At 47.2% G+C, this 21,302-nt stretch overlaps 7 protein-coding genes across 13 annotated transcripts; 6 read left to right on the top strand and 1 right to left on the bottom strand.

Moving 5' to 3' along the window:
- Positions 1-15: 15 nt before the first annotated feature.
- On the top strand, positions 16-3,288 carry LOC136189541 (uncharacterized). Of its 3 annotated transcripts, XM_065977542.1 has the most exons (16): positions 16-395; positions 472-645; positions 711-814; positions 863-958; positions 1,008-1,071; positions 1,400-1,541; positions 1,591-1,641; positions 1,701-1,832; positions 1,885-1,980; positions 2,033-2,126; positions 2,180-2,308; positions 2,365-2,429; positions 2,482-2,583; positions 2,633-2,770; positions 2,819-3,058; positions 3,109-3,288. In XM_065977542.1, exons 1-16 carry the CDS (start codon positions 355-357, stop codon positions 3,238-3,240), a joined length of 1,800 nt encoding a protein of 599 aa, XP_065833614.1. In that variant the 5' UTR covers positions 16-354; the 3' UTR covers positions 3,241-3,288. The 3 variants fall into 3 exon arrangements, with proteins under 3 accessions (XP_065833614.1, XP_065833613.1, XP_065833612.1); XM_065977541.1 differs by lacking the exon at positions 1,400-1,541 and adding an exon at positions 1,158-1,299 and having other exon boundaries at positions 16-645; XM_065977540.1 differs by having other exon boundaries at positions 16-645.
- Positions 3,289-3,322: 34 nt separating this feature from the next.
- On the top strand, positions 3,323-4,663 carry LOC136189569 (probable splicing factor, arginine/serine-rich 6). The gene is made up of 4 exons (XM_065977575.1): positions 3,323-3,631; positions 3,681-3,740; positions 4,124-4,318; positions 4,372-4,663. The coding sequence occupies exons 1-4, from the start codon at positions 3,363-3,365 to the stop codon at positions 4,523-4,525; spliced, it is 678 nt and encodes a 225-aa protein (XP_065833647.1). The 5' UTR covers positions 3,323-3,362; the 3' UTR covers positions 4,526-4,663.
- On the bottom strand, positions 4,664-6,105 carry LOC136189566 (serine/arginine-rich splicing factor 3-like). 4 transcript variants are annotated; one of them, XR_010670410.1, is made up of 3 exons: positions 4,992-6,105; positions 4,865-4,888; positions 4,664-4,813 (listed from the first exon to the last, which is right to left on the bottom strand). XR_010670410.1 is itself a non-coding variant. In XM_065977573.1 (3 exons), exons 1-3 carry the CDS (start codon positions 6,067-6,069, stop codon positions 4,798-4,800), a joined length of 624 nt encoding a protein of 207 aa, XP_065833645.1. In that variant the 5' UTR covers positions 6,070-6,105; the 3' UTR covers positions 4,664-4,797. The 4 variants fall into 4 exon arrangements, 2 of the variants coding, with proteins under 2 accessions (XP_065833645.1, XP_065833644.1); XM_065977573.1 differs by having other exon boundaries at positions 5,486-6,105; XM_065977572.1 differs by having other exon boundaries at positions 5,399-6,105.
- Positions 6,106-6,211: 106 nt separating this feature from the next.
- LOC136189527 (bone morphogenetic protein 1-like) lies at positions 6,212-10,303 on the top strand. Its single transcript, XM_065977518.1, has 15 exons — positions 6,212-6,228; positions 6,358-6,508; positions 6,570-6,710; positions 6,787-6,907; positions 6,958-7,014; positions 7,072-7,145; positions 7,199-7,816; positions 7,868-8,248; positions 8,301-8,423; positions 8,479-8,817; positions 8,878-9,000; positions 9,048-9,167; positions 9,220-9,345; positions 9,399-9,725; positions 9,777-10,303. The coding sequence occupies exons 2-15, from the start codon at positions 6,400-6,402 to the stop codon at positions 10,163-10,165; spliced, it is 3,048 nt and encodes a 1,015-aa protein (XP_065833590.1). The 5' UTR covers positions 6,212-6,228; positions 6,358-6,399; the 3' UTR covers positions 10,166-10,303.
- Positions 10,292-14,636, top strand: LOC136189528 (vacuolar protein sorting-associated protein 54-like). Its single transcript, XM_065977519.1, has 22 exons — positions 10,292-10,905; positions 11,020-11,128; positions 11,181-11,496; positions 11,546-11,645; positions 11,696-11,838; positions 11,896-12,025; positions 12,088-12,195; positions 12,246-12,298; positions 12,363-12,459; positions 12,520-12,773; positions 12,830-12,959; positions 13,022-13,153; positions 13,212-13,261; positions 13,323-13,402; positions 13,449-13,533; positions 13,590-13,695; positions 13,747-13,834; positions 13,892-14,013; positions 14,071-14,151; positions 14,198-14,305; positions 14,357-14,436; positions 14,493-14,636. The coding sequence occupies exons 1-22, from the start codon at positions 10,360-10,362 to the stop codon at positions 14,593-14,595; spliced, it is 3,021 nt and encodes a 1,006-aa protein (XP_065833591.1). The 5' UTR covers positions 10,292-10,359; the 3' UTR covers positions 14,596-14,636.
- LOC136189530 (uncharacterized) lies at positions 14,632-18,824 on the top strand. 2 transcript variants are annotated; one of them, XM_065977522.1, is made up of 24 exons: positions 14,632-14,788; positions 14,835-14,920; positions 14,972-15,126; positions 15,193-15,329; positions 15,387-15,522; positions 15,581-15,672; positions 15,733-16,026; positions 16,077-16,172; positions 16,232-16,317; positions 16,378-16,482; positions 16,536-16,607; positions 16,660-16,713; positions 16,761-16,834; positions 16,891-16,959; positions 17,009-17,083; positions 17,135-17,273; positions 17,464-17,504; positions 17,565-17,606; positions 17,660-17,864; positions 17,946-18,063; positions 18,114-18,187; positions 18,242-18,366; positions 18,469-18,576; positions 18,630-18,824. In XM_065977522.1, the coding sequence occupies exons 1-24, from the start codon at positions 14,671-14,673 to the stop codon at positions 18,742-18,744; spliced, it is 2,616 nt and encodes an 871-aa protein (XP_065833594.1). In that variant the 5' UTR covers positions 14,632-14,670; the 3' UTR covers positions 18,745-18,824. The 2 variants fall into 2 exon arrangements, with proteins under 2 accessions (XP_065833594.1, XP_065833595.1); XM_065977523.1 differs by having other exon boundaries at positions 14,647-14,788; positions 14,841-14,920.
- Positions 18,824-21,298, top strand: LOC136189540 (uncharacterized). Its single transcript, XM_065977539.1, has 8 exons — positions 18,824-19,041; positions 19,095-19,244; positions 19,292-19,408; positions 19,462-19,707; positions 19,766-19,939; positions 19,995-20,195; positions 20,249-20,431; positions 20,486-21,298. The coding sequence occupies exons 1-8, from the start codon at positions 18,966-18,968 to the stop codon at positions 21,193-21,195; spliced, it is 1,857 nt and encodes a 618-aa protein (XP_065833611.1). The 5' UTR covers positions 18,824-18,965; the 3' UTR covers positions 21,196-21,298.
- Positions 21,299-21,302: the final 4 nt, after the last annotated feature.

Here is a 21,302-nt window from a genome sequence, read left to right on the forward strand (position 1 = left end):
TTTAGGCCAGGATGCTTTGGTGTGACGTAGCTGTAATTCCAAGCGATGTCGCACGACGGCGACGACGCGTCCTCGATCACAGACGAGTAGAATGTGAGCGAAATCATTCCAGACTTGTCGACTTGGTACGTCATTGGTCCGTGATCGCACTCGCCGATCTGTATTGTATTTGTGTCGTTACGCGGCTGTCCGGGCTTCTGGGGCGGAGTCTTCACTGTTGCTATGCATTTTCGTCCGAACGATTCGGGATACCAAGTGTCGTTGACTGTAATAAGAAACGTTACTTGAAGCACAGCTCCTTGCTGTTGTTTCGTCAGGAAAAGGAGAAACAGAAGCAGCAGAAGTCTGAACGTCATGTTATTGATCCTAGGTCACGTGCGACGTGACCTTCTAATGTAAATCATTGCATTAGCCCAAAATGCTGCTTATCGGTCTCGTTCTCGTTCTGTGTGCGTCGTGCTACTCGGATAGCCCTTCGCCTCCAACACAGGATCCTCGTTATTTGTCTAACGGCAGCGAAATGCTAGTTTCTGGCTATTTGGACCAGCCCTACTGCGTCGTGGACGCGAGTCGCGCGAGACGATGGGTTTGCACGATCACTCAGGACTCGCAGCACGAAGGCGGACAAGGAGAGCGCGTTGTGAGGTTGGAAAAAGGAGGAGATAATTGCATGGAGAGTGGCTTAATTTTTTTGTACGCCTAAATTTTAGTTTGTTCAGCTCGGACAAAGGAAAGACCTGGTCCCATCCTCTGGCCTTGGAGCCCAATACATCACTCGCTAATTCTTATTCTACTATACTGATTACACCTGCAGGTGGTTACTGTTGCTGGTACTAGGGTGTAAATTATTCTCTTTTTCCAGGTAGGATCTATGCCATCTATAACATGAATTTGGATAACGTGACGATGCTGCCATCGGGAAAGCCTATTAGCAGATCAGATGAACTGGGACACTTTGGTAACAATTAATCTGTGGACAAGAGAAAAAATGGAAGTTTTTATTTTAGTTATGAGATATTCTGATGATGGTGGAGAAAGTTGGTCGTCTGAACGTTACGAAGTACCATATAGGTATCCCAAATGTTCTTAGTGTATTTGTTTTAACTTATTATGCAGTGGCGAGTCATAGAGTAGTAGACACTAATCATGTAGTTCAGGCTTACGTCAATTGATGAAAGTAATAGTTGGCTTGGAAAAGTGAAAATAATGTGGACTGTTGATCAGTCCAAAGTTCACGAGGGAATTCTCTATTTCTCGTTCACAAAAATAGGCATTTATCCTCAGAATGCACCAGAAGAGGTGACTGCATATATTATTGAAATTGACTACTCTCCTCCTCTGGCGCAATTTGAACTTATTCTTTGTCTAAGTAAAATACGTAGTAACTGAACGGTTCTAGGGCAACTCCTATTGACACAAGTAATACATGGAATGGTACAGTTAAAATAATGTGGACCGTTGATCAGACTAAGACACTCGATCGAATTGCGTACTTTTCGTTTACCAAAATTGGAACATATCCATACTCTCCACCAGAGGAGGTGGGTATCAAATCTTCGCACGAATGATGCATTTCTTACTTACAATCAGGTCTGGTTTATGAGATCAGAAAACATAATGACGGAGGAAGATCCAATGAAGGCATATCAATATAATGCATCTACTTCACACTGACGAGACAATTCGTTTCTGTATCATAGATTAAATGGGATTTGCTACCTGAAGGAGACCATGGTATTCCTCCGCCAGGTGGAAATCCCAACATAGCCGAAGAAGGTCACATACTTCCTCTATCAACTGGAGGCTTTTACGCTGTATTTAGAACAACGCAGGTGACTTTCAATAGACAATCTTTATTTGAATAATTTATAATTTTTCTTGAAGGGTTATTTGGGCGCTTCATGCAGTCCGGCGGGAATGCACGCTTCTCACTGGAATCCTCCCAGTTTTGCCGAGTATTGGGATAGCACACCACAAAAAGTAATTACCACAATGTACCTCTAAACGCCTACTGTAGCAACAAATTTCATAGCGATTATATCTGAAAAATCCAAGAGGGCCTATAACAATGAAGCAGTTTAGCAATGGCATGTATCTACTCTTGTACTATAATAACGGTGAAACAGGTACAACGCTAATGAAACGTGGATGCTGTTTTCACTCCTGCAATCAATTGCAGGCTTTACATCAAGAAATCCTTACTGGCTCTCGTCAGGAATTTTAAATTCGAGCGGAGATGGAATTCTATGGTCTCAACCGGAAATCATACTTTATGAGAGAGACCCATCCGGTCGACCCGGATATCCTGGCAAGAAGACACTTTGATTCGTCAACGTTTTAGAGTAAAGCTATTTAAAATTTTAGATTTCATAGAGGATGAGTTGATTTATATAACTGAAACTCAGAAGACGACAGCAAGAGTACATCAGGTTAGTGGTTTGCCCTTGCAAGGATCCATCCGTGAACTAAAACATGACTTAGATTGATCCTCATCTTCTCAAACTTTTGTTCCAACAACGGACCGTGAAACTGAATCCAATGACTACTGAAGGAATAGTCTCAACATTCAACTCAACGGAAGACGTACCTAACGACCACAGTACATATATGCGTTTTTAGATGCATTTTTTAGTATACTTCGTCTCCGCGCCTTCCTGACTTCTCGCAATACAAGTATCGTCAAGGAGTGACAATTGACCTCTGGATCGAGCGTCATTCCAACTCAAGTCCAGGTCAAAAGCTCCTTGACTCAAGAAACGCAGAGGGACAGGTTTGCGTATGCACGAAGCTCTTGGCATTCATTACACTCATTCGTTAGGGAATTTACGTAGTAGTCGGTGCTGATCACAATATTACTGTGGGAATGAAAGATTCTAGTGGAAACGAGGCTTCTCACGGAACAGATTCGACCTGTACGGCTGCTCTCATGGTAACCGGTTTGCATCACATTGCTGTCGTCATTGACAACGGACCCTTTCTCATGTATTTCATTGTGGATGGGCTTGTCTGTGACGGTGGACGAGATGCAGCCGTTGGATTCAAGTGGATAACGAATTCGGTAAAAGAAAATTATGTCAAAGTTGAATTTTTTAATTTTTGCTTTCGTAGCTTTCTGACATCAACGGTTCTCCCAAATTGTTTACTGCACCAGACTACACTGGTGTCATTCGTCTTGGCCACATATACAACGTTGCTCTTTTGACATCGGAGGTTATTGGTTTGTATCGCAATGGTCTCTAACTTTATTTTTGTTTTTTTGTATTTTGTTTTGTCCTTACGTATTTTTTATCCGGGTAGGAAAGTGGCGCCTGCGCTTTCTTTCCTTTCGTCACGCGACCCCGATCTGTCCATCCGCGCTGGTCATGTCTCGTCGTTTCGGCAATCCGGACGGGACGAAAGTCTATGTCGGCGACTTGGGCATCCACGGTGACAAATACGAACTCGAGCGCAAGTTCGAACGCTTCGGACGCCTACGCGAAGTGTGGGTCGCGAAAAATCCGCCCGGATTCGCCTTCATCATGTTCGAAGACCATCGCGACGCCGAAGACGCGGTAAGAGCCCTACACGGAACGCGTCTGTGCGGCCAAGTCGCGCGCGTCGAGATATCGCACGGAAGACCAAAAGCGCGAAGGTAAAACGCATCGTTTCGGCACAAACACCACCGTAACTGTCTTCCCTAGACGTGGTCGATCCCGTTCGCGATCGAGATCTCGCAGTCCCTATCGCCGTTCGTCGCGTCGGTGAGTAAATCCCCATTTTCCACGTGCAAGGGCGCATTTTTCATTTGATATCTCTGTTATCGTCGAACGCACAGCGCTAGTTATTAGAAAACCACATCCAAAAAAACCAAAAACAGCCGCTAAACGACTCACTCACTCTCTCTCCCATCGATCGCAACAACGCTGCATGTATGCCGTCGACGATACGATACGACTACCGTCTCGTCGTCGTCTCCTTCTCCTCCTCCTCCTCGTCTCTTTTTCATCTGCATGTGCGACGATACGACTGCCCGTCTCGTCTTCGCCCGTCTTATCGTCGCGCGCACGACGAGAACGACTCGTTGAAAAATTTTTTTGAAAATTGAATTTTTACGCATTGCACGTTCTTTTTTTTGTTCTGATAGCTACAGGAGTCGGAGTCGGAGTCCCCGTCGGAGTCGGAGTCCTCGTCATCGGCGGAGTCCCAGTTATGGACGCCGACGATCGCGAAGTCTGAGCTATGGACGAAAACGTTCTAGAAGTCCGAGTTATGGAAGGAAAAGGTCTCGGTCAAGATCTAGGTCTCGGTCAAGAACGCCAAGGAAAGTCGCAGGGGATAGGTAAATCAGATACACAAAAATTTTCCTTTTCCTGTTTAATTTTTCTTGTTTAGAGCCCATTCTAGGTCGCAGTCAAGATCCAGGTCGAGGTCTAAGTCCAGGTCTAAGTCCAAAGAGAGGTCAAAGTCAAGATCAAAGTCCAAGTCGAGAAGCCAGTCTCCGGTGAAATCGCCTGGAAGATCAAAGTCAAAGTCAAAGTCTCCTTGAGTTGTTAGTGGGCACGCGCGAGTGTAGTTAAGTCTTTGTCTTCTCTCTCTCTCTCGAGTCAGACTGATTTTTTGCTGATTGTTTCTTTGTCGGCGCGCGCTTGTTGTTGTGGCAATAAAAATACACATCTTTTACGAATTGGTTTGACCGTTGGTGTATTAGACGAAGACGAAAAAAAGAGAAAACATGCATGTACGAAGCACAAAAAAAGAAGAAGAACGTTGGCCAAGTTCAGTAGATAGAGAGACGAAGACGAAGAGACGTCGGCCAATTCAATAGCGTCTGCTCCTGTGATGAACGGCATCAGCAGAGTACCGCCACTAGAAACAGAAGATTTACCTGACAGGTGACCTATGCCGATCACTGTCGGAAGAAGAAGAAAAAAGAAAAAAATAGATTAGTATGCGGAAGATAGGCGGATAGAGCCCTCCCATGTTCCCACAACTGCATCCCACCGTACAATTACCTTTCTTTACGTAATGACTACCCATGTTAGAAAAGTTGGTTTGGCGAAGGGGGATGTCATGTCACATGCAAAGGCGAGAGGAGAAACGAGTCAGTAGTCAGTAGTCAGTAGTTGATTACAGACAGACACACAAGACAAGTAGTGGTTGGGTGGCCACATTCGATGAAACAAATCGAAACTGACGGCATTTTTTTGTTCACGCGCGCGTGAGAGACGCCGACACATGTCGATTGCCGCGCAAAAATGCATGTGAGTGGACGGGCAGGGTACGCTACCGAAGAGAAGGAACGAAGGAACGAAGGAAGGTAGAGAGGGAGGAAGTCAAGAAGTAGACAGACAGGCAGAGGAAGTAGGTAGGTAGGTAGGTAGGTAGGTAGCAGGTGGGTAGCTCTTTCTCTCTCTCTCACTCTCTGGGATAGTCGCTGTAGACGGGCCCCCGACGAGGGGGCGAGGAGCGAGTGCCGTAATGATCGCCGTAACCGCCCCGATCGTACCCACCACCGCCGCGTCGATCGTCGTAGCTGCCGCCGCCGCCGCCGCCGCCGCGTCGATCGTCGTAGCTGCCGCCGCCGCCGCCGCCGCGTCGATCGTCGTAGCCGCCACGTCGATCGTCGTAGCTGCCACCTCCGCGCCTGTCGTCGTAACTGCCTCCGCCGCGCCTATCGTCATATCCAGAACGTCGATCGTCGTAGCGTCTCGGCGAACTTCGATAGGTCGGCGGAGACGTTCGACGACCGCCTCCGTCGCGTCCACGATAATCGCCGCCGCCACCGCCGCCGCCACGCCAACCGCCGCCACCGCCGCCGCCGCCGCGCGATTTGCCGTGGGAAATGGCGACTCGAACTTGTCGGCCGCACATGACTTCGCCGTCGAGTCCTTTAACGGCGTCCTCGGCGTCTCGCGAGTCTTCGAAGATGACGAAGGCGAAGCCGGGCGGATTGCGAGCGACCCACACCGATTTTAGGCCACCGTACGACGCGTACGATTCGAAACGTCGTTTGATCTCCTCCTCGTTGCCGTCGTTCTCTAGGTTGCCGACGTAAACTTTGCAGTTTTCGGGATCGTTGCGTCGAGCCATGGTCGATTACCGCGCATGCGAAGTGGACTACGGTCGAAGCACATGGCGTTAGCGCGCTAGGACGCGGTGAAGAATCGCCTCGGAGAATGTTTATTTATCAATTTGTCTTCTTTTCTGGGTTTCTCTGCTCCCTCCTGCCTTGTCAGTGTCTATATTCAGGTTCTCTTAATTCTCCGTGCTCGCTATATATAGAGTTTCGTCAACTTCCGTGATGTTGGAAATGCTAAAACGCCTGAAAGCCGTCAAAGATGTTTGCGTTGCTAATATCCTGTTTACGGCTCCCGGTAGCGTCAGTTCCAAGGCACCTTTGTCCTCGAAAAGACTCGCATTATGTCGCTGACGCTTTCGCTTGCTCTCGCAATCTTCTCTGTACTTCTGACGACGACCGCGCTGACCAGCTCTTCCGAAACGGACCGATACGCAAATCCTTGCTCATTTGGTACTGATACGCCAAAAGACGTCATCTGGATCTACTTCACGCCTTCTTTCTCCATCTACAGCTCGATTTGAAGTCGACATAGCCGTTGATACAGGAAAATCGTCTGACAACGGTCAACGGCCCAAAAGAGCGGCGACGTCACTGAAAAGCAGACTCTGGCCCAATGGAGTCATCCCCTACGAGATTTCAGATGATTACGACTGTGAGTGCCCTTATCGTCTCAAGATAGCTGGTCCTCGAGGCTGTGTCTGCTTGTGAGCACGTCGTCGTCATTTTAGGGCCGGAAAAGGGTCTCATAGTACGTGCCATGAGACACTGGGAGAAGAGTACGTGCTTGACGTTTGTACCGCGAACGGGAAACGATTCTGACTACATCTACTTTGAAAAGGGGACGTGCGTGTAAGTTGTGGCCTGCGAGACAGAGATAAGAGGCGTAGATTTATGATTAGGTGCTGTTCATTCATTGGCAGACAAGGTGGAAGACAAGGCATGTCTTTGCCAAACCAGTAGATTTGAAGAAAGCGTAGCCTTGAATAATTAATATACGAGTCAATTTCATTTAGGTGTCTACGCTTTGGAACGATCGTTCACGAACTTGGACACGCCATTGGCTATTGGCACGAACACTCACGACCCGGTAAAGAGGCAGCGGATACGACGAGTCGATAACAATTATTAACCGGATTTCAGATCGAGACGACCACATCAAAGTCAATTTGGATAACGTCAAAGCAGAGCAGGAGCACAATTTCGACAAAAAGTCTTCGAAACTCATCGACTCTCGAGGAGAGCGGTACGACTTCAATAGCATCATGCACTACGGAGCGTACACGTTCTCGAAAACCGACGACGCGAGCAAGCCGACAATTGAGACAATAAAGAAAAAATTTTTCAATCTTATTGGACAGCGCAAGGGTCTCAGCGTCGGCGACATACGACAGACGAAGAGGGTCTACTCGTGTCCGAAGTGCGGCGCCATTCTGACGGCACCCCGCGGCAATTTCTTCTCGCCAAACTATCCAAAGAAATATGGGCACGATCTCGAGTGCGCGTGGAAAATCATTGCGCCGAGTGGAATGGAAGTGCGACTTACTATCTCCGATTTTCGCTTTGGGCCAAGACGCAAGGGAAACAAAACGGCCGCGTGCTTCGATTATCTTGAAATTTGGGATCACGTTGGCGGAACGCTGTTGGGGAAATACTGCAATCGCGATGAGATTCCCCTTATCAAATCGCTCGGAGGTCTGTACGTGAAGATGGTGTCAGATTCGTCGAAAGCTTCCAGAGGCTTCAATGCGAGTTACGAGAGTAGGAGTCGACCGCTTTAGCATTTTCTATTGATCCAATGAAGGTTTTTAGCGTTCTGTGAAATGACGATGCCCGGCACGTATGGATACTTGTCGTCGCCTAATTCTCCTGATTCCTATTTGCCCAATATGAAGTGCACGTGGCATCTCACTACGAGTCCTCCAAATTCGAGCTTGATCATTATGTGGGATTTCTGGGACATTGAAATGGTGAAAGACTGCGTTTATGACTACGTTGAATTCACTTCCTCCGAGCACCCGGAATTTTACAAGAGGATATGCGGTAGTGTTAGCCTGTGGAGACAACGCGCTGACGCGTCGTCAATCACCGCCTCCGATTTTGACTTCAAAGCGCCAGGAAACAGCGTCACCGTCCGATTTGTCTCTGATAAAAACGTAGAAAAAGTTGGCTTTCGTTTTCGCTGGTTTTCCGGTAAGGCTCAGCTAACATACGGTCTTACCATATGTATATACGAGTTCAATAGATTTTAATGATTGCTTGGAAGGTAATGCTGGATGCCAGCAAATTTGTACAGATACGTGGGACGGCTTTCGGTGTTCGTGTCGTCTCGGATATTTGCTTGAAGAGGACGGCAAGTCATGCAAAAGTAAGAGTAGCTACCTTGAGAAGATATTATTTCGAACGGCGATGCGTGTGCGTAGAGGATTGCGGTGGGATACTGACGGCTTCCACGGGAGTCATTCAGTCTCCCAACTATCCTGAAAGATATCCTTCTAATAAACGCTGTGAGTGGAGACTCGTCTTTCCCTCCTCGTACATCATCACGCTAACATTTCACGAATTTGACTTGGAGGGGCGAAGCGCTTTTTCGTGTGCCTTCGATAATGTAACTATAGAAGACGCCAACGAACGGCGTGTTTACTGCGGGTTGCGTTTTGTGAAAGAACCCCTAACATTGGAAAATAGAGTCAATTTAACATTCTCTTCCGACGGTTCGTTATCAAGGCGTGGATTTAGAATCACATACAAAGCACAACCAGGTACGTTCGAGCCTGTAAAATAAAATAAAATAAAATTTTCATTATTTTGTGTTGGTGTAGATGAAAATCAATGCCTCAGCAATTTGAGCAGATGCGAGCAGGAGTGCATTGACGCTGCCAACGGTTATCGCTGTGCCTGTTACGCAGGATACTCGCTCAGAGAAGATGGTTATTCCTGTGAAGGTTAATCGAGAGGAAATTAAGGATTATGTCTGATTATGTTGGAATAGACGTTGATGAATGTGAGAATGCATCTCTGTGTGACCAGCTTTGCCTAAACACGCCTGGAAACTACAGCTGCTCGTGCAAATCTGGCTACGTTTTGGGACCTGATGGAAAAACGTGTCTTGGTGAGTTGACGCATCAGACGCGTTCTTAGGATCTTGATATTCTTCTCGTTAGATGTTGACGAGTGCACAGAAGGAATTGACGACTGTCAATTTCAGTGTATAAATGTGGTAGGAGGCTACGAATGCAGTTGTCCAAGCAAGCAGTTCTTTTTATTGCCAAACGGAACAAATTGCCAAAGTAAGAACAGGAGCGCAACAAAAAATTATAATTGTCTTTCACTTATAAATTAGAGTGCAGTGGTGTACTGAACGACAGGACATTGCCTAGGAATTTGATTATACCTGCTGGATCCAAACTGACAGAGAAAGGCATCGAGTGCCTTTGGAAGCTAAAGTGGAAAACGGGTCATCACTGGCGTATTCACTTTGAGGACTTGGACTGTCAGCGGGAGAATATCGGATTGGTCATTACAAGTTACTCTAATGTATTGACCAACTCTTGTAAGGAAGCCTCTGAAAAGAAAAGCGTTACTTATCACTATAACAAACTGGTATTCAACCTAACTATAACTCGCAAATTGCCCTCACTTGGACATATCAAGATCACATTTGAAGCTGGTAATGCTATCTCGAGTTCATCAACTCTAAGCACTTGATTTGTTTTTCTAGTCTGTGGCGGCTCTTTTGTTATCACTAACAAGGAACACTTTCTATACTCTCCTACAAATACAACTGGTACAGGATATGGACCCAATGCGACTTGTGTCTGGATACTTACCAACTCAAAGCCACGTACACGGAAAATTATTTTACGTATTGCCATGTTTTCTTTGAGTTATTCGGAAAATTGCACGGCAGACTATTTGGAAATTAGCAACGAGAATGGTAGCAGTGAGAGATACTGTGGCAATCTGGCGAATAGTTACATATCAGTGAATTCAAATTCACGGCTGACGTTGAAATTTGTGTCTGATGCAAACAGCACTGGCGGCAAGGGATTCAAAATTGGATACAAAAGGATCAAAGAAGGCAATCTTACCATGAGGGAGGGGAGTTAGAATATTTATACGCTTGCTCTTTGTCTGTAGTTGCAAAACTCTGTTTTTTTGACACGTCTTTTCTGGTTGACTACAGTAATTGTTGATGGCACTAATTTCTGTAATCTCTGACGTTCAAAAAAGGACGTCATTCATTTATTTCAACTATTCATCACCCCAAAACCGATGGAATCTAATGCAAGTCTCCACACAGCATGAATTCGGCGTCTCAAAATGCGACCCTGTCTCGAACGAAACGAGGCGAGACTCCACCGACAGAAGAAAGCTCGCGCAACGCACCGCAGCGTCGCGGACGCGCTCAACTTCTTCCAAAGTCGACAGCGACGCCGCAAAAACCCGCACGACTGCCCGTCACATCGTCGAGAGATCTAAAGCGACTCAAACCGGCAACGACGACAGTGCAAACAGAGGAGACGAACGTAGAAGAAGCGATCGTTGGAGCGCGAGCGACGACGAACGACGTCGAAGGAGACGCCGATAACGATGACGACGCCGATGGCGCAGCCGTCGCCAATGACGACGACGACGACGACGACGACGACGTCGAATTGTGGACGGTCTATTCGGCGAAAGTGAGCCTATCGGCCGTTCTCAACGATCCGTCGCTCTGGCGAAGGGAGAGCGATTTGTTTACGAAGACGTGGGGCGAAGCGTTTTTGCCCGTGCCGAAACCGTCGCTTTCGACTCTGCCGCAGATACGGAAGTCGGAATTCGCTCATTACTCACGCCAATTGGCGAAGGTAGTAAAGAGAGATGAGGGGTCTCCTAAAAAATGGGAAGATACTGTATTGGGTCCCAGACAGACATATTTCCAGAACTGACTCCCCCCCATCTAAGGTGTGGTCTCTTGCTAGCCATATAGAATGCACGTACGAAGAATGCGACATGGTTCGTCGTCGTCGTCGTCGTTGTCATCGTCATCTCCAACTCGACGCGCTGCTCCGGATAGGCGGCATCCAAGTGGTTCGTCGCTCACTCCAATATCTTTTATTCAATGACTTGATTTGGTTTTCAGATCATCTCGATGTCGTGCCAAAGATTTTTAAGACGTCGGACTTCTGTTTGGAGGATCCGAACACGTTTCGACAGATCTTCTCCGAGCCGACGGCTCAAAATTTGGTTTCGTCTTCCCCCGCGAGAGCGGACGTCGGTACGAACGCGCAGACGACGAGGCTGCTCCAAGAGAAACTCACTCACTATCTGGACATTGTGGAGATTCAACTGGCACAGCAAATCGCACTGAAATCCGAAGACTTTTTCCACACGATTTCCTCTCAGGATACACTGACAGAAGAGATGGTCAAACTGAGGCATTTGATCAAAGACCTAAGGCAAGAATAGTTCTAAAACGATGTTACAATAGCGATGATTTGAATTTAGATTCAAGCTTAGCAATATTGACAGCGAAGTGACCAGGAATCCGTTTCTCGTTTTACAGCTGAAGCGAAGACGATCGCGCTACGTGGCCGTTTATCATAAGGTCTGTCCACTCACTCACTCAGATCCCAGCTCGTAGAATTTGTCTTCCAGTTGAAATTGATGGCTACCGTCCATCAAACCCAACCGACTATACAGCTCCTGCTGACGACGTCTGATTTCGTTGGCGCTTTGGATTTGATTGCAACAACGCAGGAAGTCCTTGTTCAGGAATTGGCCGGAGTGCAGAGTTTTCGGTAGTAACTGTAGGAAGATTTTTCACTGTACACGCACACGTCTCTCCCTCTCTTTAGGCATCTTGGCTCTCAGCTCATCGAAATGGAACGCCTCATTGGAAAAGTCACCGAAGCAGATTTTGTTAAAATCACAAAGAGATATTTGGTTCAACCTACAACCGGCGACAATTTGGATTGCGACGAAGAGGTAAAGCCCCGTCGTGGCGTTGCTGCTGGTGCACCTACTCTTAGCTGCGTTTCTCACTATAGGATAAAATCGTGTCTGCTGTCTTTGGTCTTCTAAAGCTGAAGAAGCACCACTTTCTCGATTCGTATCGAGGCGAAGCGTTTTCTATTATAAAGTTCTGCATCAAGCAGGTAGGTTCATGCGAAAATCATCTCCAATAAAAGACACGTCTCTTTTTTAGACGTCTCGACGTTTAGTGCTTGGAGCGGAGAAGGAAGAGGAGAGCGTATCAAAGTAAAAGGGCCATTTATGTTATTACCGTAGACCCGGGAGGTCTGTTGTCCTTTTATGTGCGCAGTTTGGTTGAGTTGATGCGAAAATTGAGTTTTGACGAGTGGCTTGGGATGATTCAAACCGTCTTTGAAGCGATTCTCGTTATTCTCAGGCGACTCAAAGTGAGTCGATGATCATCACGGCGAGAAGAGGTCTCGTTTCTAGATGAAATGCGTACCTAGGTTGTTCACAAGTTGATTGAAAGCGTCGTCAGTCAGCTCATTGAACGCGTCGACGAGGAGGAAGAGGCGGAAAAGGAAGAGGAGACGGCGGCGGCGGAGGACGAGGAGGAAAAAGAGACGACGACGACATCACCTAGTCCCCAACCTGAATTGGTTTCTTACGACGGAGCAGTTTCTCTAGACGAGCTTGATATCTCTGCTTCAGTGAAGCAGCCGTCGCCGCCGCCGCCGTCGTTGCAGCAATCAGAATTAACGTAGGGAAACGAGCTATTTCCTCCCCGTTTTCTTCATGAAATTTGGATTCGTGCAGGTTTCGCGACGCCGGGATTTTGACTCGTGTCGATGGGAACAAAGTCGTGGGCGAAAGTCGCGAGCTCTTGTGTTCTGCATGTGAATTGGCTCACGTTCGATGCACGAAATTGATAGGAGTGAAATCTAGGGTAAGGAATCGAAGAACGCCAGGAAAGCGGCCTCTTAGAACATACGGTTATTTTTATTGAAGGATGGGTCCCTGGAAAAACTTATAGGATCGGATTTCGTTTCCATGGTCCGAATTTTTGAACGGTTTATTGTTGAGTGCGAAAGAATATGTGGAAAGCAGATTTTCAGTCTCAGAGCAACGATTCTCACACAGGCAAAGAACTCTTTCTAAGTAGGGGAGCTAGTAGTTTTGAATTCTGGGGTATCCATAGACGAAGAAATATTTGGAGAAATTTCACGAGGAACGAAAAGCCAAGCTTTGGTAAGTCAAAACAGCTTTTCTCGTGGCTAAGCAGCGATTGAAATGCTATTCATAAATTAAGCATGCTGCTGGAGTCCGAACACTGGAAACCGGTCGATTCTCCGTCAGAGATTCAATGTCTTATAGTCAAACTGGAAAATGGTAAGCCATAGTGTCAGAAAGCTGCTCTTTTGACAATTTATTTCAGGGGTAAATGATCAAGCGCCTGTTTCACAGCCCTCTAAACCAAAACGAAGACTTGTCGTAAAGGATCAAGAATTTACCGTAGTTAGGTAAGCCTAATTATTTGTTTCTTCCTATTCGTTCTCTCATTCCGCGCGTGACGTAGCGCGTTGCTACTTTTATTAAAAATTGTCTACGAGTATTGTCAGTCAGTGAAGGATATGCCCATGCTGGTCACTGACATAATGAATCGGCTGACAGAAATTCTCCAGGTGCGACTGATGTGACGACTAAATACGTGTAGTTGTCATTACGCCTCGTAGATATTTAATCGAAAAACATATCAACTTGTTCTCGAAGCTGGAGCGTTTCAAACAGTTGGATTAAAGAGCATCACAGCCAAACATCTTGGTTGGAGATAGCGCATCATTTCCACGCGCATGACTGCCTTTTTTTCCCCCTCCGCAGCTGCTGCCTCCCAGTCTTTGCTAGCCGTTGCTGCTGTTGTGCCCATAGTGCGCGGTTACTTCGATACGAGACTGCTGCAGCGAGAGAAAGTTTTGCTGAATCATTTTGATTCATTGGTTCAGGTACCCTTAATTAATGACCTGGTCTGGTAATAATAACTCTAGACTCTCTCTTCAAAGTCTTTCACAAATCATAGTCAGGAGATTCACAGCAAGCTTATCTCTATGATTGACGAAGTGATTTCGAGACAGCTTAGCAAGGTTAGTTTTCAAGTTTTCAATTCCGTTCTTACTACAATGTTTATAGTGGGAAATTGGGGGTCCAACTCCCTCTCTTAGTGTACAGAATATTGTAAGGCAAATTGTTCGATTGCATGATGCTCTGCATGGCTTAGTCAGCAGACAACAGCTAAAAGTATGGCTCACAGATTTCTGCATAAATTTCAGAAGTTCATTTTACTATTAGACTGTGTGCTACGATATTCTCGCCGTCTTTAAAACGAGGCTAAAGCAACGTATACAGAAAATATCAGCAGAAGAGGATAGGTGCAGTGAAAAGCAAATGGCTAATAGAAATGTCAATCTTTTCTATTATTGTCTAGCTTTGTTATTGAAGAATTAACTGCCATTGTGGCAAGACTACAGGATTTGAATGGATTTAAAGAACTGGTAAAAAATGTAAGCAATATATGGGCAGGCAGATAGGGCCCTATATATTCTCTCCTATCAAATATTGAAATTCATATCCGGGAATTGTTTCCTCGCTTCGTTCCCCACCGGATGTCTTCGAACGACGATCCCTTGATAGCGGAGGCGATCGCGACTCTGTCCGATGCCGTTACGCAAAGTCGCGCGGACGTGGTCCACGCCGTTGTCACGACGGCTGCAGACAGCAAAGGCAAGTCGACCAAAAATCGTCGTCTTCCACGAAACGCTTCAATTAGTCGCAGGAGGATCGATGACGGCTCTGAGAGCCATTCTCGACCACGTGAGCTCGGATAGCGGAACCTGCCTTCATCATGCAACAAAGGTTCGATGGACATTTTTTTTCTCGTCCGAGTCTCTCTAGCAACGTTCGAAGCTTGAAAGTGTCGACATCGTGCGAACTCTCCTGGCGTCCGGCGCAAATGCGAGCATACGTGACAAGAACGGGCGAACGTGCTACGATTTGGCGCAAAAGGAAAGAATGCGAAACGTCTACGTCACAGATCTATTGCAAGCGGTAGCGCACGAAGGGTAAGTCGTCTAAGTCATTTTTTTCCCCCCCGGGGGGCTCCGCGATCGAGCGCTCGCGACGTTTAGCCTAGCAGAACACGTGAAAAATCTGCTTGCTTCGGGCGTGAACGTGAATGCGACAGACGGGAGCGTGAAGGCGAACACGGCGCTTCACTGGGCGGCGTCCTACGCCTCGAACGCGTCCACAATCGACGTTTTATGCGGTAAGAGTAAGACGAAGACGCGCTAGAGAAAGGCGAAATCGCGCGTTGACCATACAGCGCACGGCGCCGTCGTGGATCAGAAGAACGGAGACGGAGCGACAGCGTTGCACGACGCAGCGAAACGGGGCAACGTCGACGTAATCAAAGCCCTGATAGGGCACGGTGCTAGCGCGACAATTAGAGCAGAAAAGGGGTACGGTTAGAAAAAGAAAACGATATACAAAGAAAGGGTCAACTGTCTTCTGCATAAGACCGTACCGTGGAAAAACCCCGCTTGATCTGTTGCCAGCCAGCATCTCAATTGATCAGCTAGGCCTGCCAAAAGACGCTGCTACTGACGACGGTATTTAGACAATTGATTATTATCGCGCTTTCTTTATATTTGCACGTTCTCTCTTCTCAGATCGACCTCACGACTTGGCCGCTGTCCTGAAAGCAAGTCAAGTCTCGTTGCAGAATCAAAGCGAATCATCTCCGCCGAGCCCCGTGTTGCCGTCGTCGTCGTCGTCGACGAACAACGGCGACCTTCTTCCTATGACCCCGCAATTGACAGCTCGTCGCGAATTCGGCGGCGATCGGAGTGGAATTCCGTGCATTTGGCCGCCGCCACAAAGCGTCGTGATGTTGGAGGAGGAGGAGGAGGAATCGAAGTTTTATCTTCCGCGTCGACTCGTTGTCAACGTATCTTCCTCTAAAGGTAGCGATTTGAAATGGGAAAGTGTCTCGTTGCAATGAATGAATGTCTAGATGACATTGGTTCGGTGATGGACGTTTGGCGACGGGCGGAAAATTGGTTTGAGCCCATTGGACTCAAGTTGTCGATTCAGTGCCTACAAGAAGCGGGTCAGCGCAGAAAGAGAAAAAAGAAAAGACGATCTTTTCTATTTTTATTTTTGGTCTAGCTGCAGATGCTTCTGTCATTTGCCATTTATCCGAAACTCTCTTTGCTCGCAAGGAATCGTACAAATTGACGGTGACGAACAACAGGGTTAGTCTATCTATAAAGAATAAAGAAAGATTTAAGGAGATTTGGGCATTGTGTATCTAGGTCTTCCTCAGTGGCAGCGATTTGACTGGCCTTTGGTATGGCATGCACACGTTCATCCAGCTGGCTAAAACCCACGCTGACGATGGCCGAATTCCGAGACTATGTGTCAGTGAGACAGCACAACGTAATATCGTAGTTCAAACGAATTCTATTCACAGATAACGGATTGGCCCGACTTTTCCTACCGGGGCGTTTTAGTTGATCTGACCGGCGGAAGAGTTCCCTCACTGGTACACGCGTACGGTATATGAAATTGAAGACCAATTGACCGCAGTTTCTTAGGAGACAATGTACGGCTTTGTTGACATCTTGTCTGCCGTATACAAATACAATAGCGTACGTCTACCTTGAATAATTATAATGAGAGTCTAATATCTGTTTAGCTTGAGCTCAGGATGAGCGATACGCGTGTGAGCGCAACGAGCAGTCTAGGATCTTTTGAAGTGTACAGCTCTGAGTCAGTTGGACTAAAAATTCCGTTTATTGATCCTATAAAGATTCGTCGATCTTTAGGGAATTGGCTCGGCTGGCCGATTACTGTCGCAAGCAATTTCTTGAATTAGTTCCTCACTTTGAACTAAGGTTAGGTTGCAGGAGAGCGCGTTCGACGCTAGTGTAACATTATCTGCAGTTTTGGAGAGAGCTCCATCAAGGCGAGCAGCTTTACGAAGCACAGTTCAAACCTCCTACCGGCGTTTTCTTCCAAGTTAGTCAAAGTGTATCGTCGTCATTATCAATCTTCACCATGACTTTCCAGAACCGTTTGTCTAAACGGTATACCCTACTTGCCCTTTCTCAACGGGCTCACGAAACAGGTGTTTGTGACTGGAACGGAAAGCGACAGTTTTCTCAACCGTTTAGCCCTATCCAGATCTCTCGCAGTCGTCCCAGCGAAGGTAGGCGACCCAAAGGAGCCGTCCGCGCGCCCCCCTGCAAATTGGCCGCGTCGGACTCGAAGTCGTTTTTTCCCGCGCGCGTCTACTTATGGGGGGATAGACCGAATTACCGAGCAGCCGAGATGCCTCGGTTGAAGAATAGACCAGGCGTGCTATACGTTCGGCACAAACTAAGACGAATTACTTTTAGGGCTCGAGTGGGGCGATTTGTAAGCGATTATCAATGTCAGGGTACGTGAATATCGTCTGTGGGGGTCTACTGTACATGTGATTTTCTTTTTGCCCTGGTAGAATTCCTTCAGTCTTGTCTGTTGAGACGGGATCCGATCTCAGGTGGGAATTCTGTCGAAGCGCGCGAAAAATAGAATTTTAATTTCTCTGCGCAGTCCGTTTGGTTGCTGGGACGCTTGTGCGTCTAACGCGCAAGCTGCCGCTGCGGTTGCTATAGGCAACGACTGCGCTGGTCTACTTGCTGCGGCAGGAGGCGGAGGAGGAGGCGATAATTCATCTAGTCGTCTTCCTTTTCTTCCACTGACGCTAACCGCTTTGGCTCCTGTCTCGTACTTTGCTTGGAACAGCCAAAATGATCCTGTAAGATGTAGAACCAGTGGTGTCAGTTAACTAGTTTTTAGTCAGAAAATTTGTGTCTACAATCATTTTTTTGCCCCACAGAGTTGCCTGAAGGAACGAACGGCCGTCGTGTTGAACCGGCACGTTTTTGTAGACGCTTCCAATTCTGTCGCAGACTACATGCTCACGTTCGTGGGACTGACGAAAAACGCGTCGGAAGGTAGTGCCGTCGTCGTAGAAATTTGTCTTGCCGTCTCACGTGCTTCTAAGGCAAGCTGCTGCATCATCTCATTGCCACTCCGTCAGACGTTAAGCTGAAGGATTTCACCGCGGAAATCGTTCAAGTATCACTCCGGAGACGCGTCTCCTAGATTTGATATATTTCGTTTTCTCGCTAGTCGTATCTACGGGGTGTACGTCAGTGCCACCGGCATCGAGCGGCACTCGATTTGTGCTGCTTCCAAGCCGACGAGACGAAGAAAGAAATGTTGCATTTGTACGACTGGGTGAACTACGTGGCCAAGTATGGGAAAAAAGGGACGCACCTTTGCACCCACCCATGGGGCGATAGGGCAAAGCGGCTCGCCCCCGATATCCGTAGTCTTACCGCTTCGTCTCGTTTCAGGGTACTGAAGGCCATTTGGAAGCAGCAGAAAGCCGATTCGACTTCTTCTGGCGATCATTTTGACATGTCCAAAATGCCAGCGCCGTCCAAAACCGACTTGGCGAACACGTATCGTGCATCCACTCACTTCCGCTCTTTTTTTCTCATGACGCTATTCGTAGGCTATTGGAAGTGTTCGAGCACTTTCCGTCGACGTGGAACCTCCGACAGAAAGATTTTGGCAGCAATAGGGAGCTAATCGAGCGGCTGAAACGAGTCGAAGCGACATTGATTTGAGATATATAGAATTTGCATCCCTAACGTCACGTGCGTACTCAAAATAGGCGTGGCTTATTAAATAACGGGGTTACCAAGAACCGGATAAGTCGTAGACTTTCATTGTTCTCCGCGGAACGTATAGGAGACGGAATCCGGTGGGTTGACTCACACAGGAACCAGATAGGGGTGCTGTACACATTAGTGCTTGATCCCTTTTCGTTTGAGAGTGCAAGCGAGATATGAGACTGGTCGTTCTTTTTTCTATTGTCGCTCTGGGAGTGATCTACAGCGGTGCGACGGTGTTCGCACAAGAGAGTACGCGTGCATGACGAGATTAGACTGGTCTGCAATCGTGGTGTTTTCTATAGACTGCCCATTTGACCACAAGGTTTTGAAACCAGGGGAAGTCATTAAGATCGGCAGGGATGAGTGCGTGTGCAGACCTCCTCTTCAGTGTTCTGCAGTCAAAAAGGAGAAGAAGGACGAGGAGGAGAAACCAACTGAGCCTCGGATTGAAGGTATAAATGAAGAGAAATGCGCAGTTGGGGGTGCATTTTTTTTTCAGATCCGTGTTCATCATCTCCGTGTCAAAACGGGGGCACCTGCATTCCAAAACGACGACGGGGCAAATTTCGCTGCAATTGTTCCTTTCCTTACACTGGAAAGTTTTGCGAAAATTGCAGTAATTGAACCATCCAGTTCGTATAAAACAGACTACATTAATTTTATTTCTAGCGTGTTCAGAAATCTCGTCTGCTGACGTTGTTATTCAAAATAAATCATTGATCATACTGAAATGCAAGGCTGAGAAAGCCGATTATGTTTCTTGGAGTCCGCTCAAGGATGATGAGCGTTTCATTGACGACCAAGAAGGCAATCTCACCATTCGCGATCCGCAACATGAAGACTGTGGCCCGTACAAGTGCACTGCTTTCAATGCATGTGGTCAAATCTCCGTTATAGTGAAGGTCAATTGCTCAAGTAAGTGTTGTAAACGTTGGACGGCGGCGCGGCGGCGGCACCTAACACGTTTTATTAGAATGTCCTAAAATCAAATTGCCGCCCAAAGTCAACATCATTGGCAAGCACTACAAAAGACGTATTGGAGCTGAGGTGGCGTTCGAGTGCGCGGATGGCCACAAACTGTACGGCAATGAAGTGATAGACTGTACAAAATGCGGAAAGTGGAGCAGCGATCCACCCGCCTGCCTTCGTAAACCTTCTACCTACATATTTTTTTCCTTTTGTATGACGAATCGTCTTCGTAGCCCCCGACTTTACCTGTTCCGATCCAGAGATTTCAAACGGTAAAGTTATCAAGGGAAGACCGCCGTACAAGCTGGGACACCGCGTCGAATACGTTTGCAAAAAAGGCTACGTGAACGTTGGAAGTTCCTTTCAGGTGTGCGAAGGTGAGAACGAGCTGCGATGGAGCCTTCCCGTACCCAAATGCAGACGAGAAAAGCAAAGTGAGTACAAACGGCGGTGTCTATACTATTGCGCTTATTGACGGCGTGCGTAGATGACGCTGTCGCCTGCGGAGATCCCGGTCATATCAAGAACGGTGCTCGATTGATAGACGGCGATTTTAGCGTCGGAAGTCTCGTTCACTACCGGTGCCGTGATGGATACTTTCTACAAGGACCGCCTTCGATACAGTGTCTAAAGAAAGGTCGCTGGAGTAGCTCACCACCAACCTGCTATCGTAAACCATAGACCGCAAAAGTATTTACGCTATATCTGTATTCTTTTTTTGCAGCTTCTGTTGCAGATGCAGGCAATCTTTTATCATCTGCTGGAATACCTGAACAGTGCAACTCCTGCGTTGATATAACCTTTGTTTTGGATTCCTCGTCGTCGATTAGAAACAAGGACTTCCTTCTTTCCAAAGAGCTGGTCATCAAATTGGCCTACGTGTTCAAGGGTTGTATGGACGTACGAGTCAGCCTCGTCCTCTACTGCAACGAATCGTTTTTGGAGTTCAAGTACGTACGTCTCAGCGAATTGAACGACAGCATGCTCGATGTGATGCGTTGTCGCGGTTCAACGGCAACTCGTCGCGGTTTGGACCGCGTTCGCGACGACATTTTACCGATGAATCGTCACTGCTTTGAGAGCCAATCGATGCCAACTGAATCGGAGTCGGGTTCGTGTTCGGGGGACATTCACGAGGGCTTCTTTCAGTATCCGTGTCCCCCTATGGAATTGCAGCGTGACTGCAAACCGTGCCATTCTGTCATATTTCTCATTACAGACGGACAATCGAATTGGGCTGGTGACCCGTTTGTGGCGGCGGACTGTCTCAAGGATAATGGATACGAAATTTTTTCGGTTGGAATAGGTCCCAATGTCGACGTCGATGAATTGAGAGACGTCGCTTCGGAACCCAAGCACAAACATGTACTTCTGGCGGCAAATTACAAAAAGTCCATTCGTCTCTTGCACGCTCTCAAGCAACGGTCAGAGTGATACGTGTGTTGTGACTAAATTGTTGACATTGTTTGGGTTTTTTCATGTCAAAACCGTACTGTATGTCTCTTAGGTTTAATCCTGTTGTTTATTGATCACGTGATTAT

This window comes from Oscarella lobularis, chromosome 7 (genome assembly GCF_947507565.1).
Source record: "Oscarella lobularis chromosome 7, ooOscLobu1.1, whole genome shotgun sequence".
NCBI lineage: Eukaryota > Metazoa > Porifera > Homoscleromorpha > Homosclerophorida > Oscarellidae > Oscarella > Oscarella lobularis.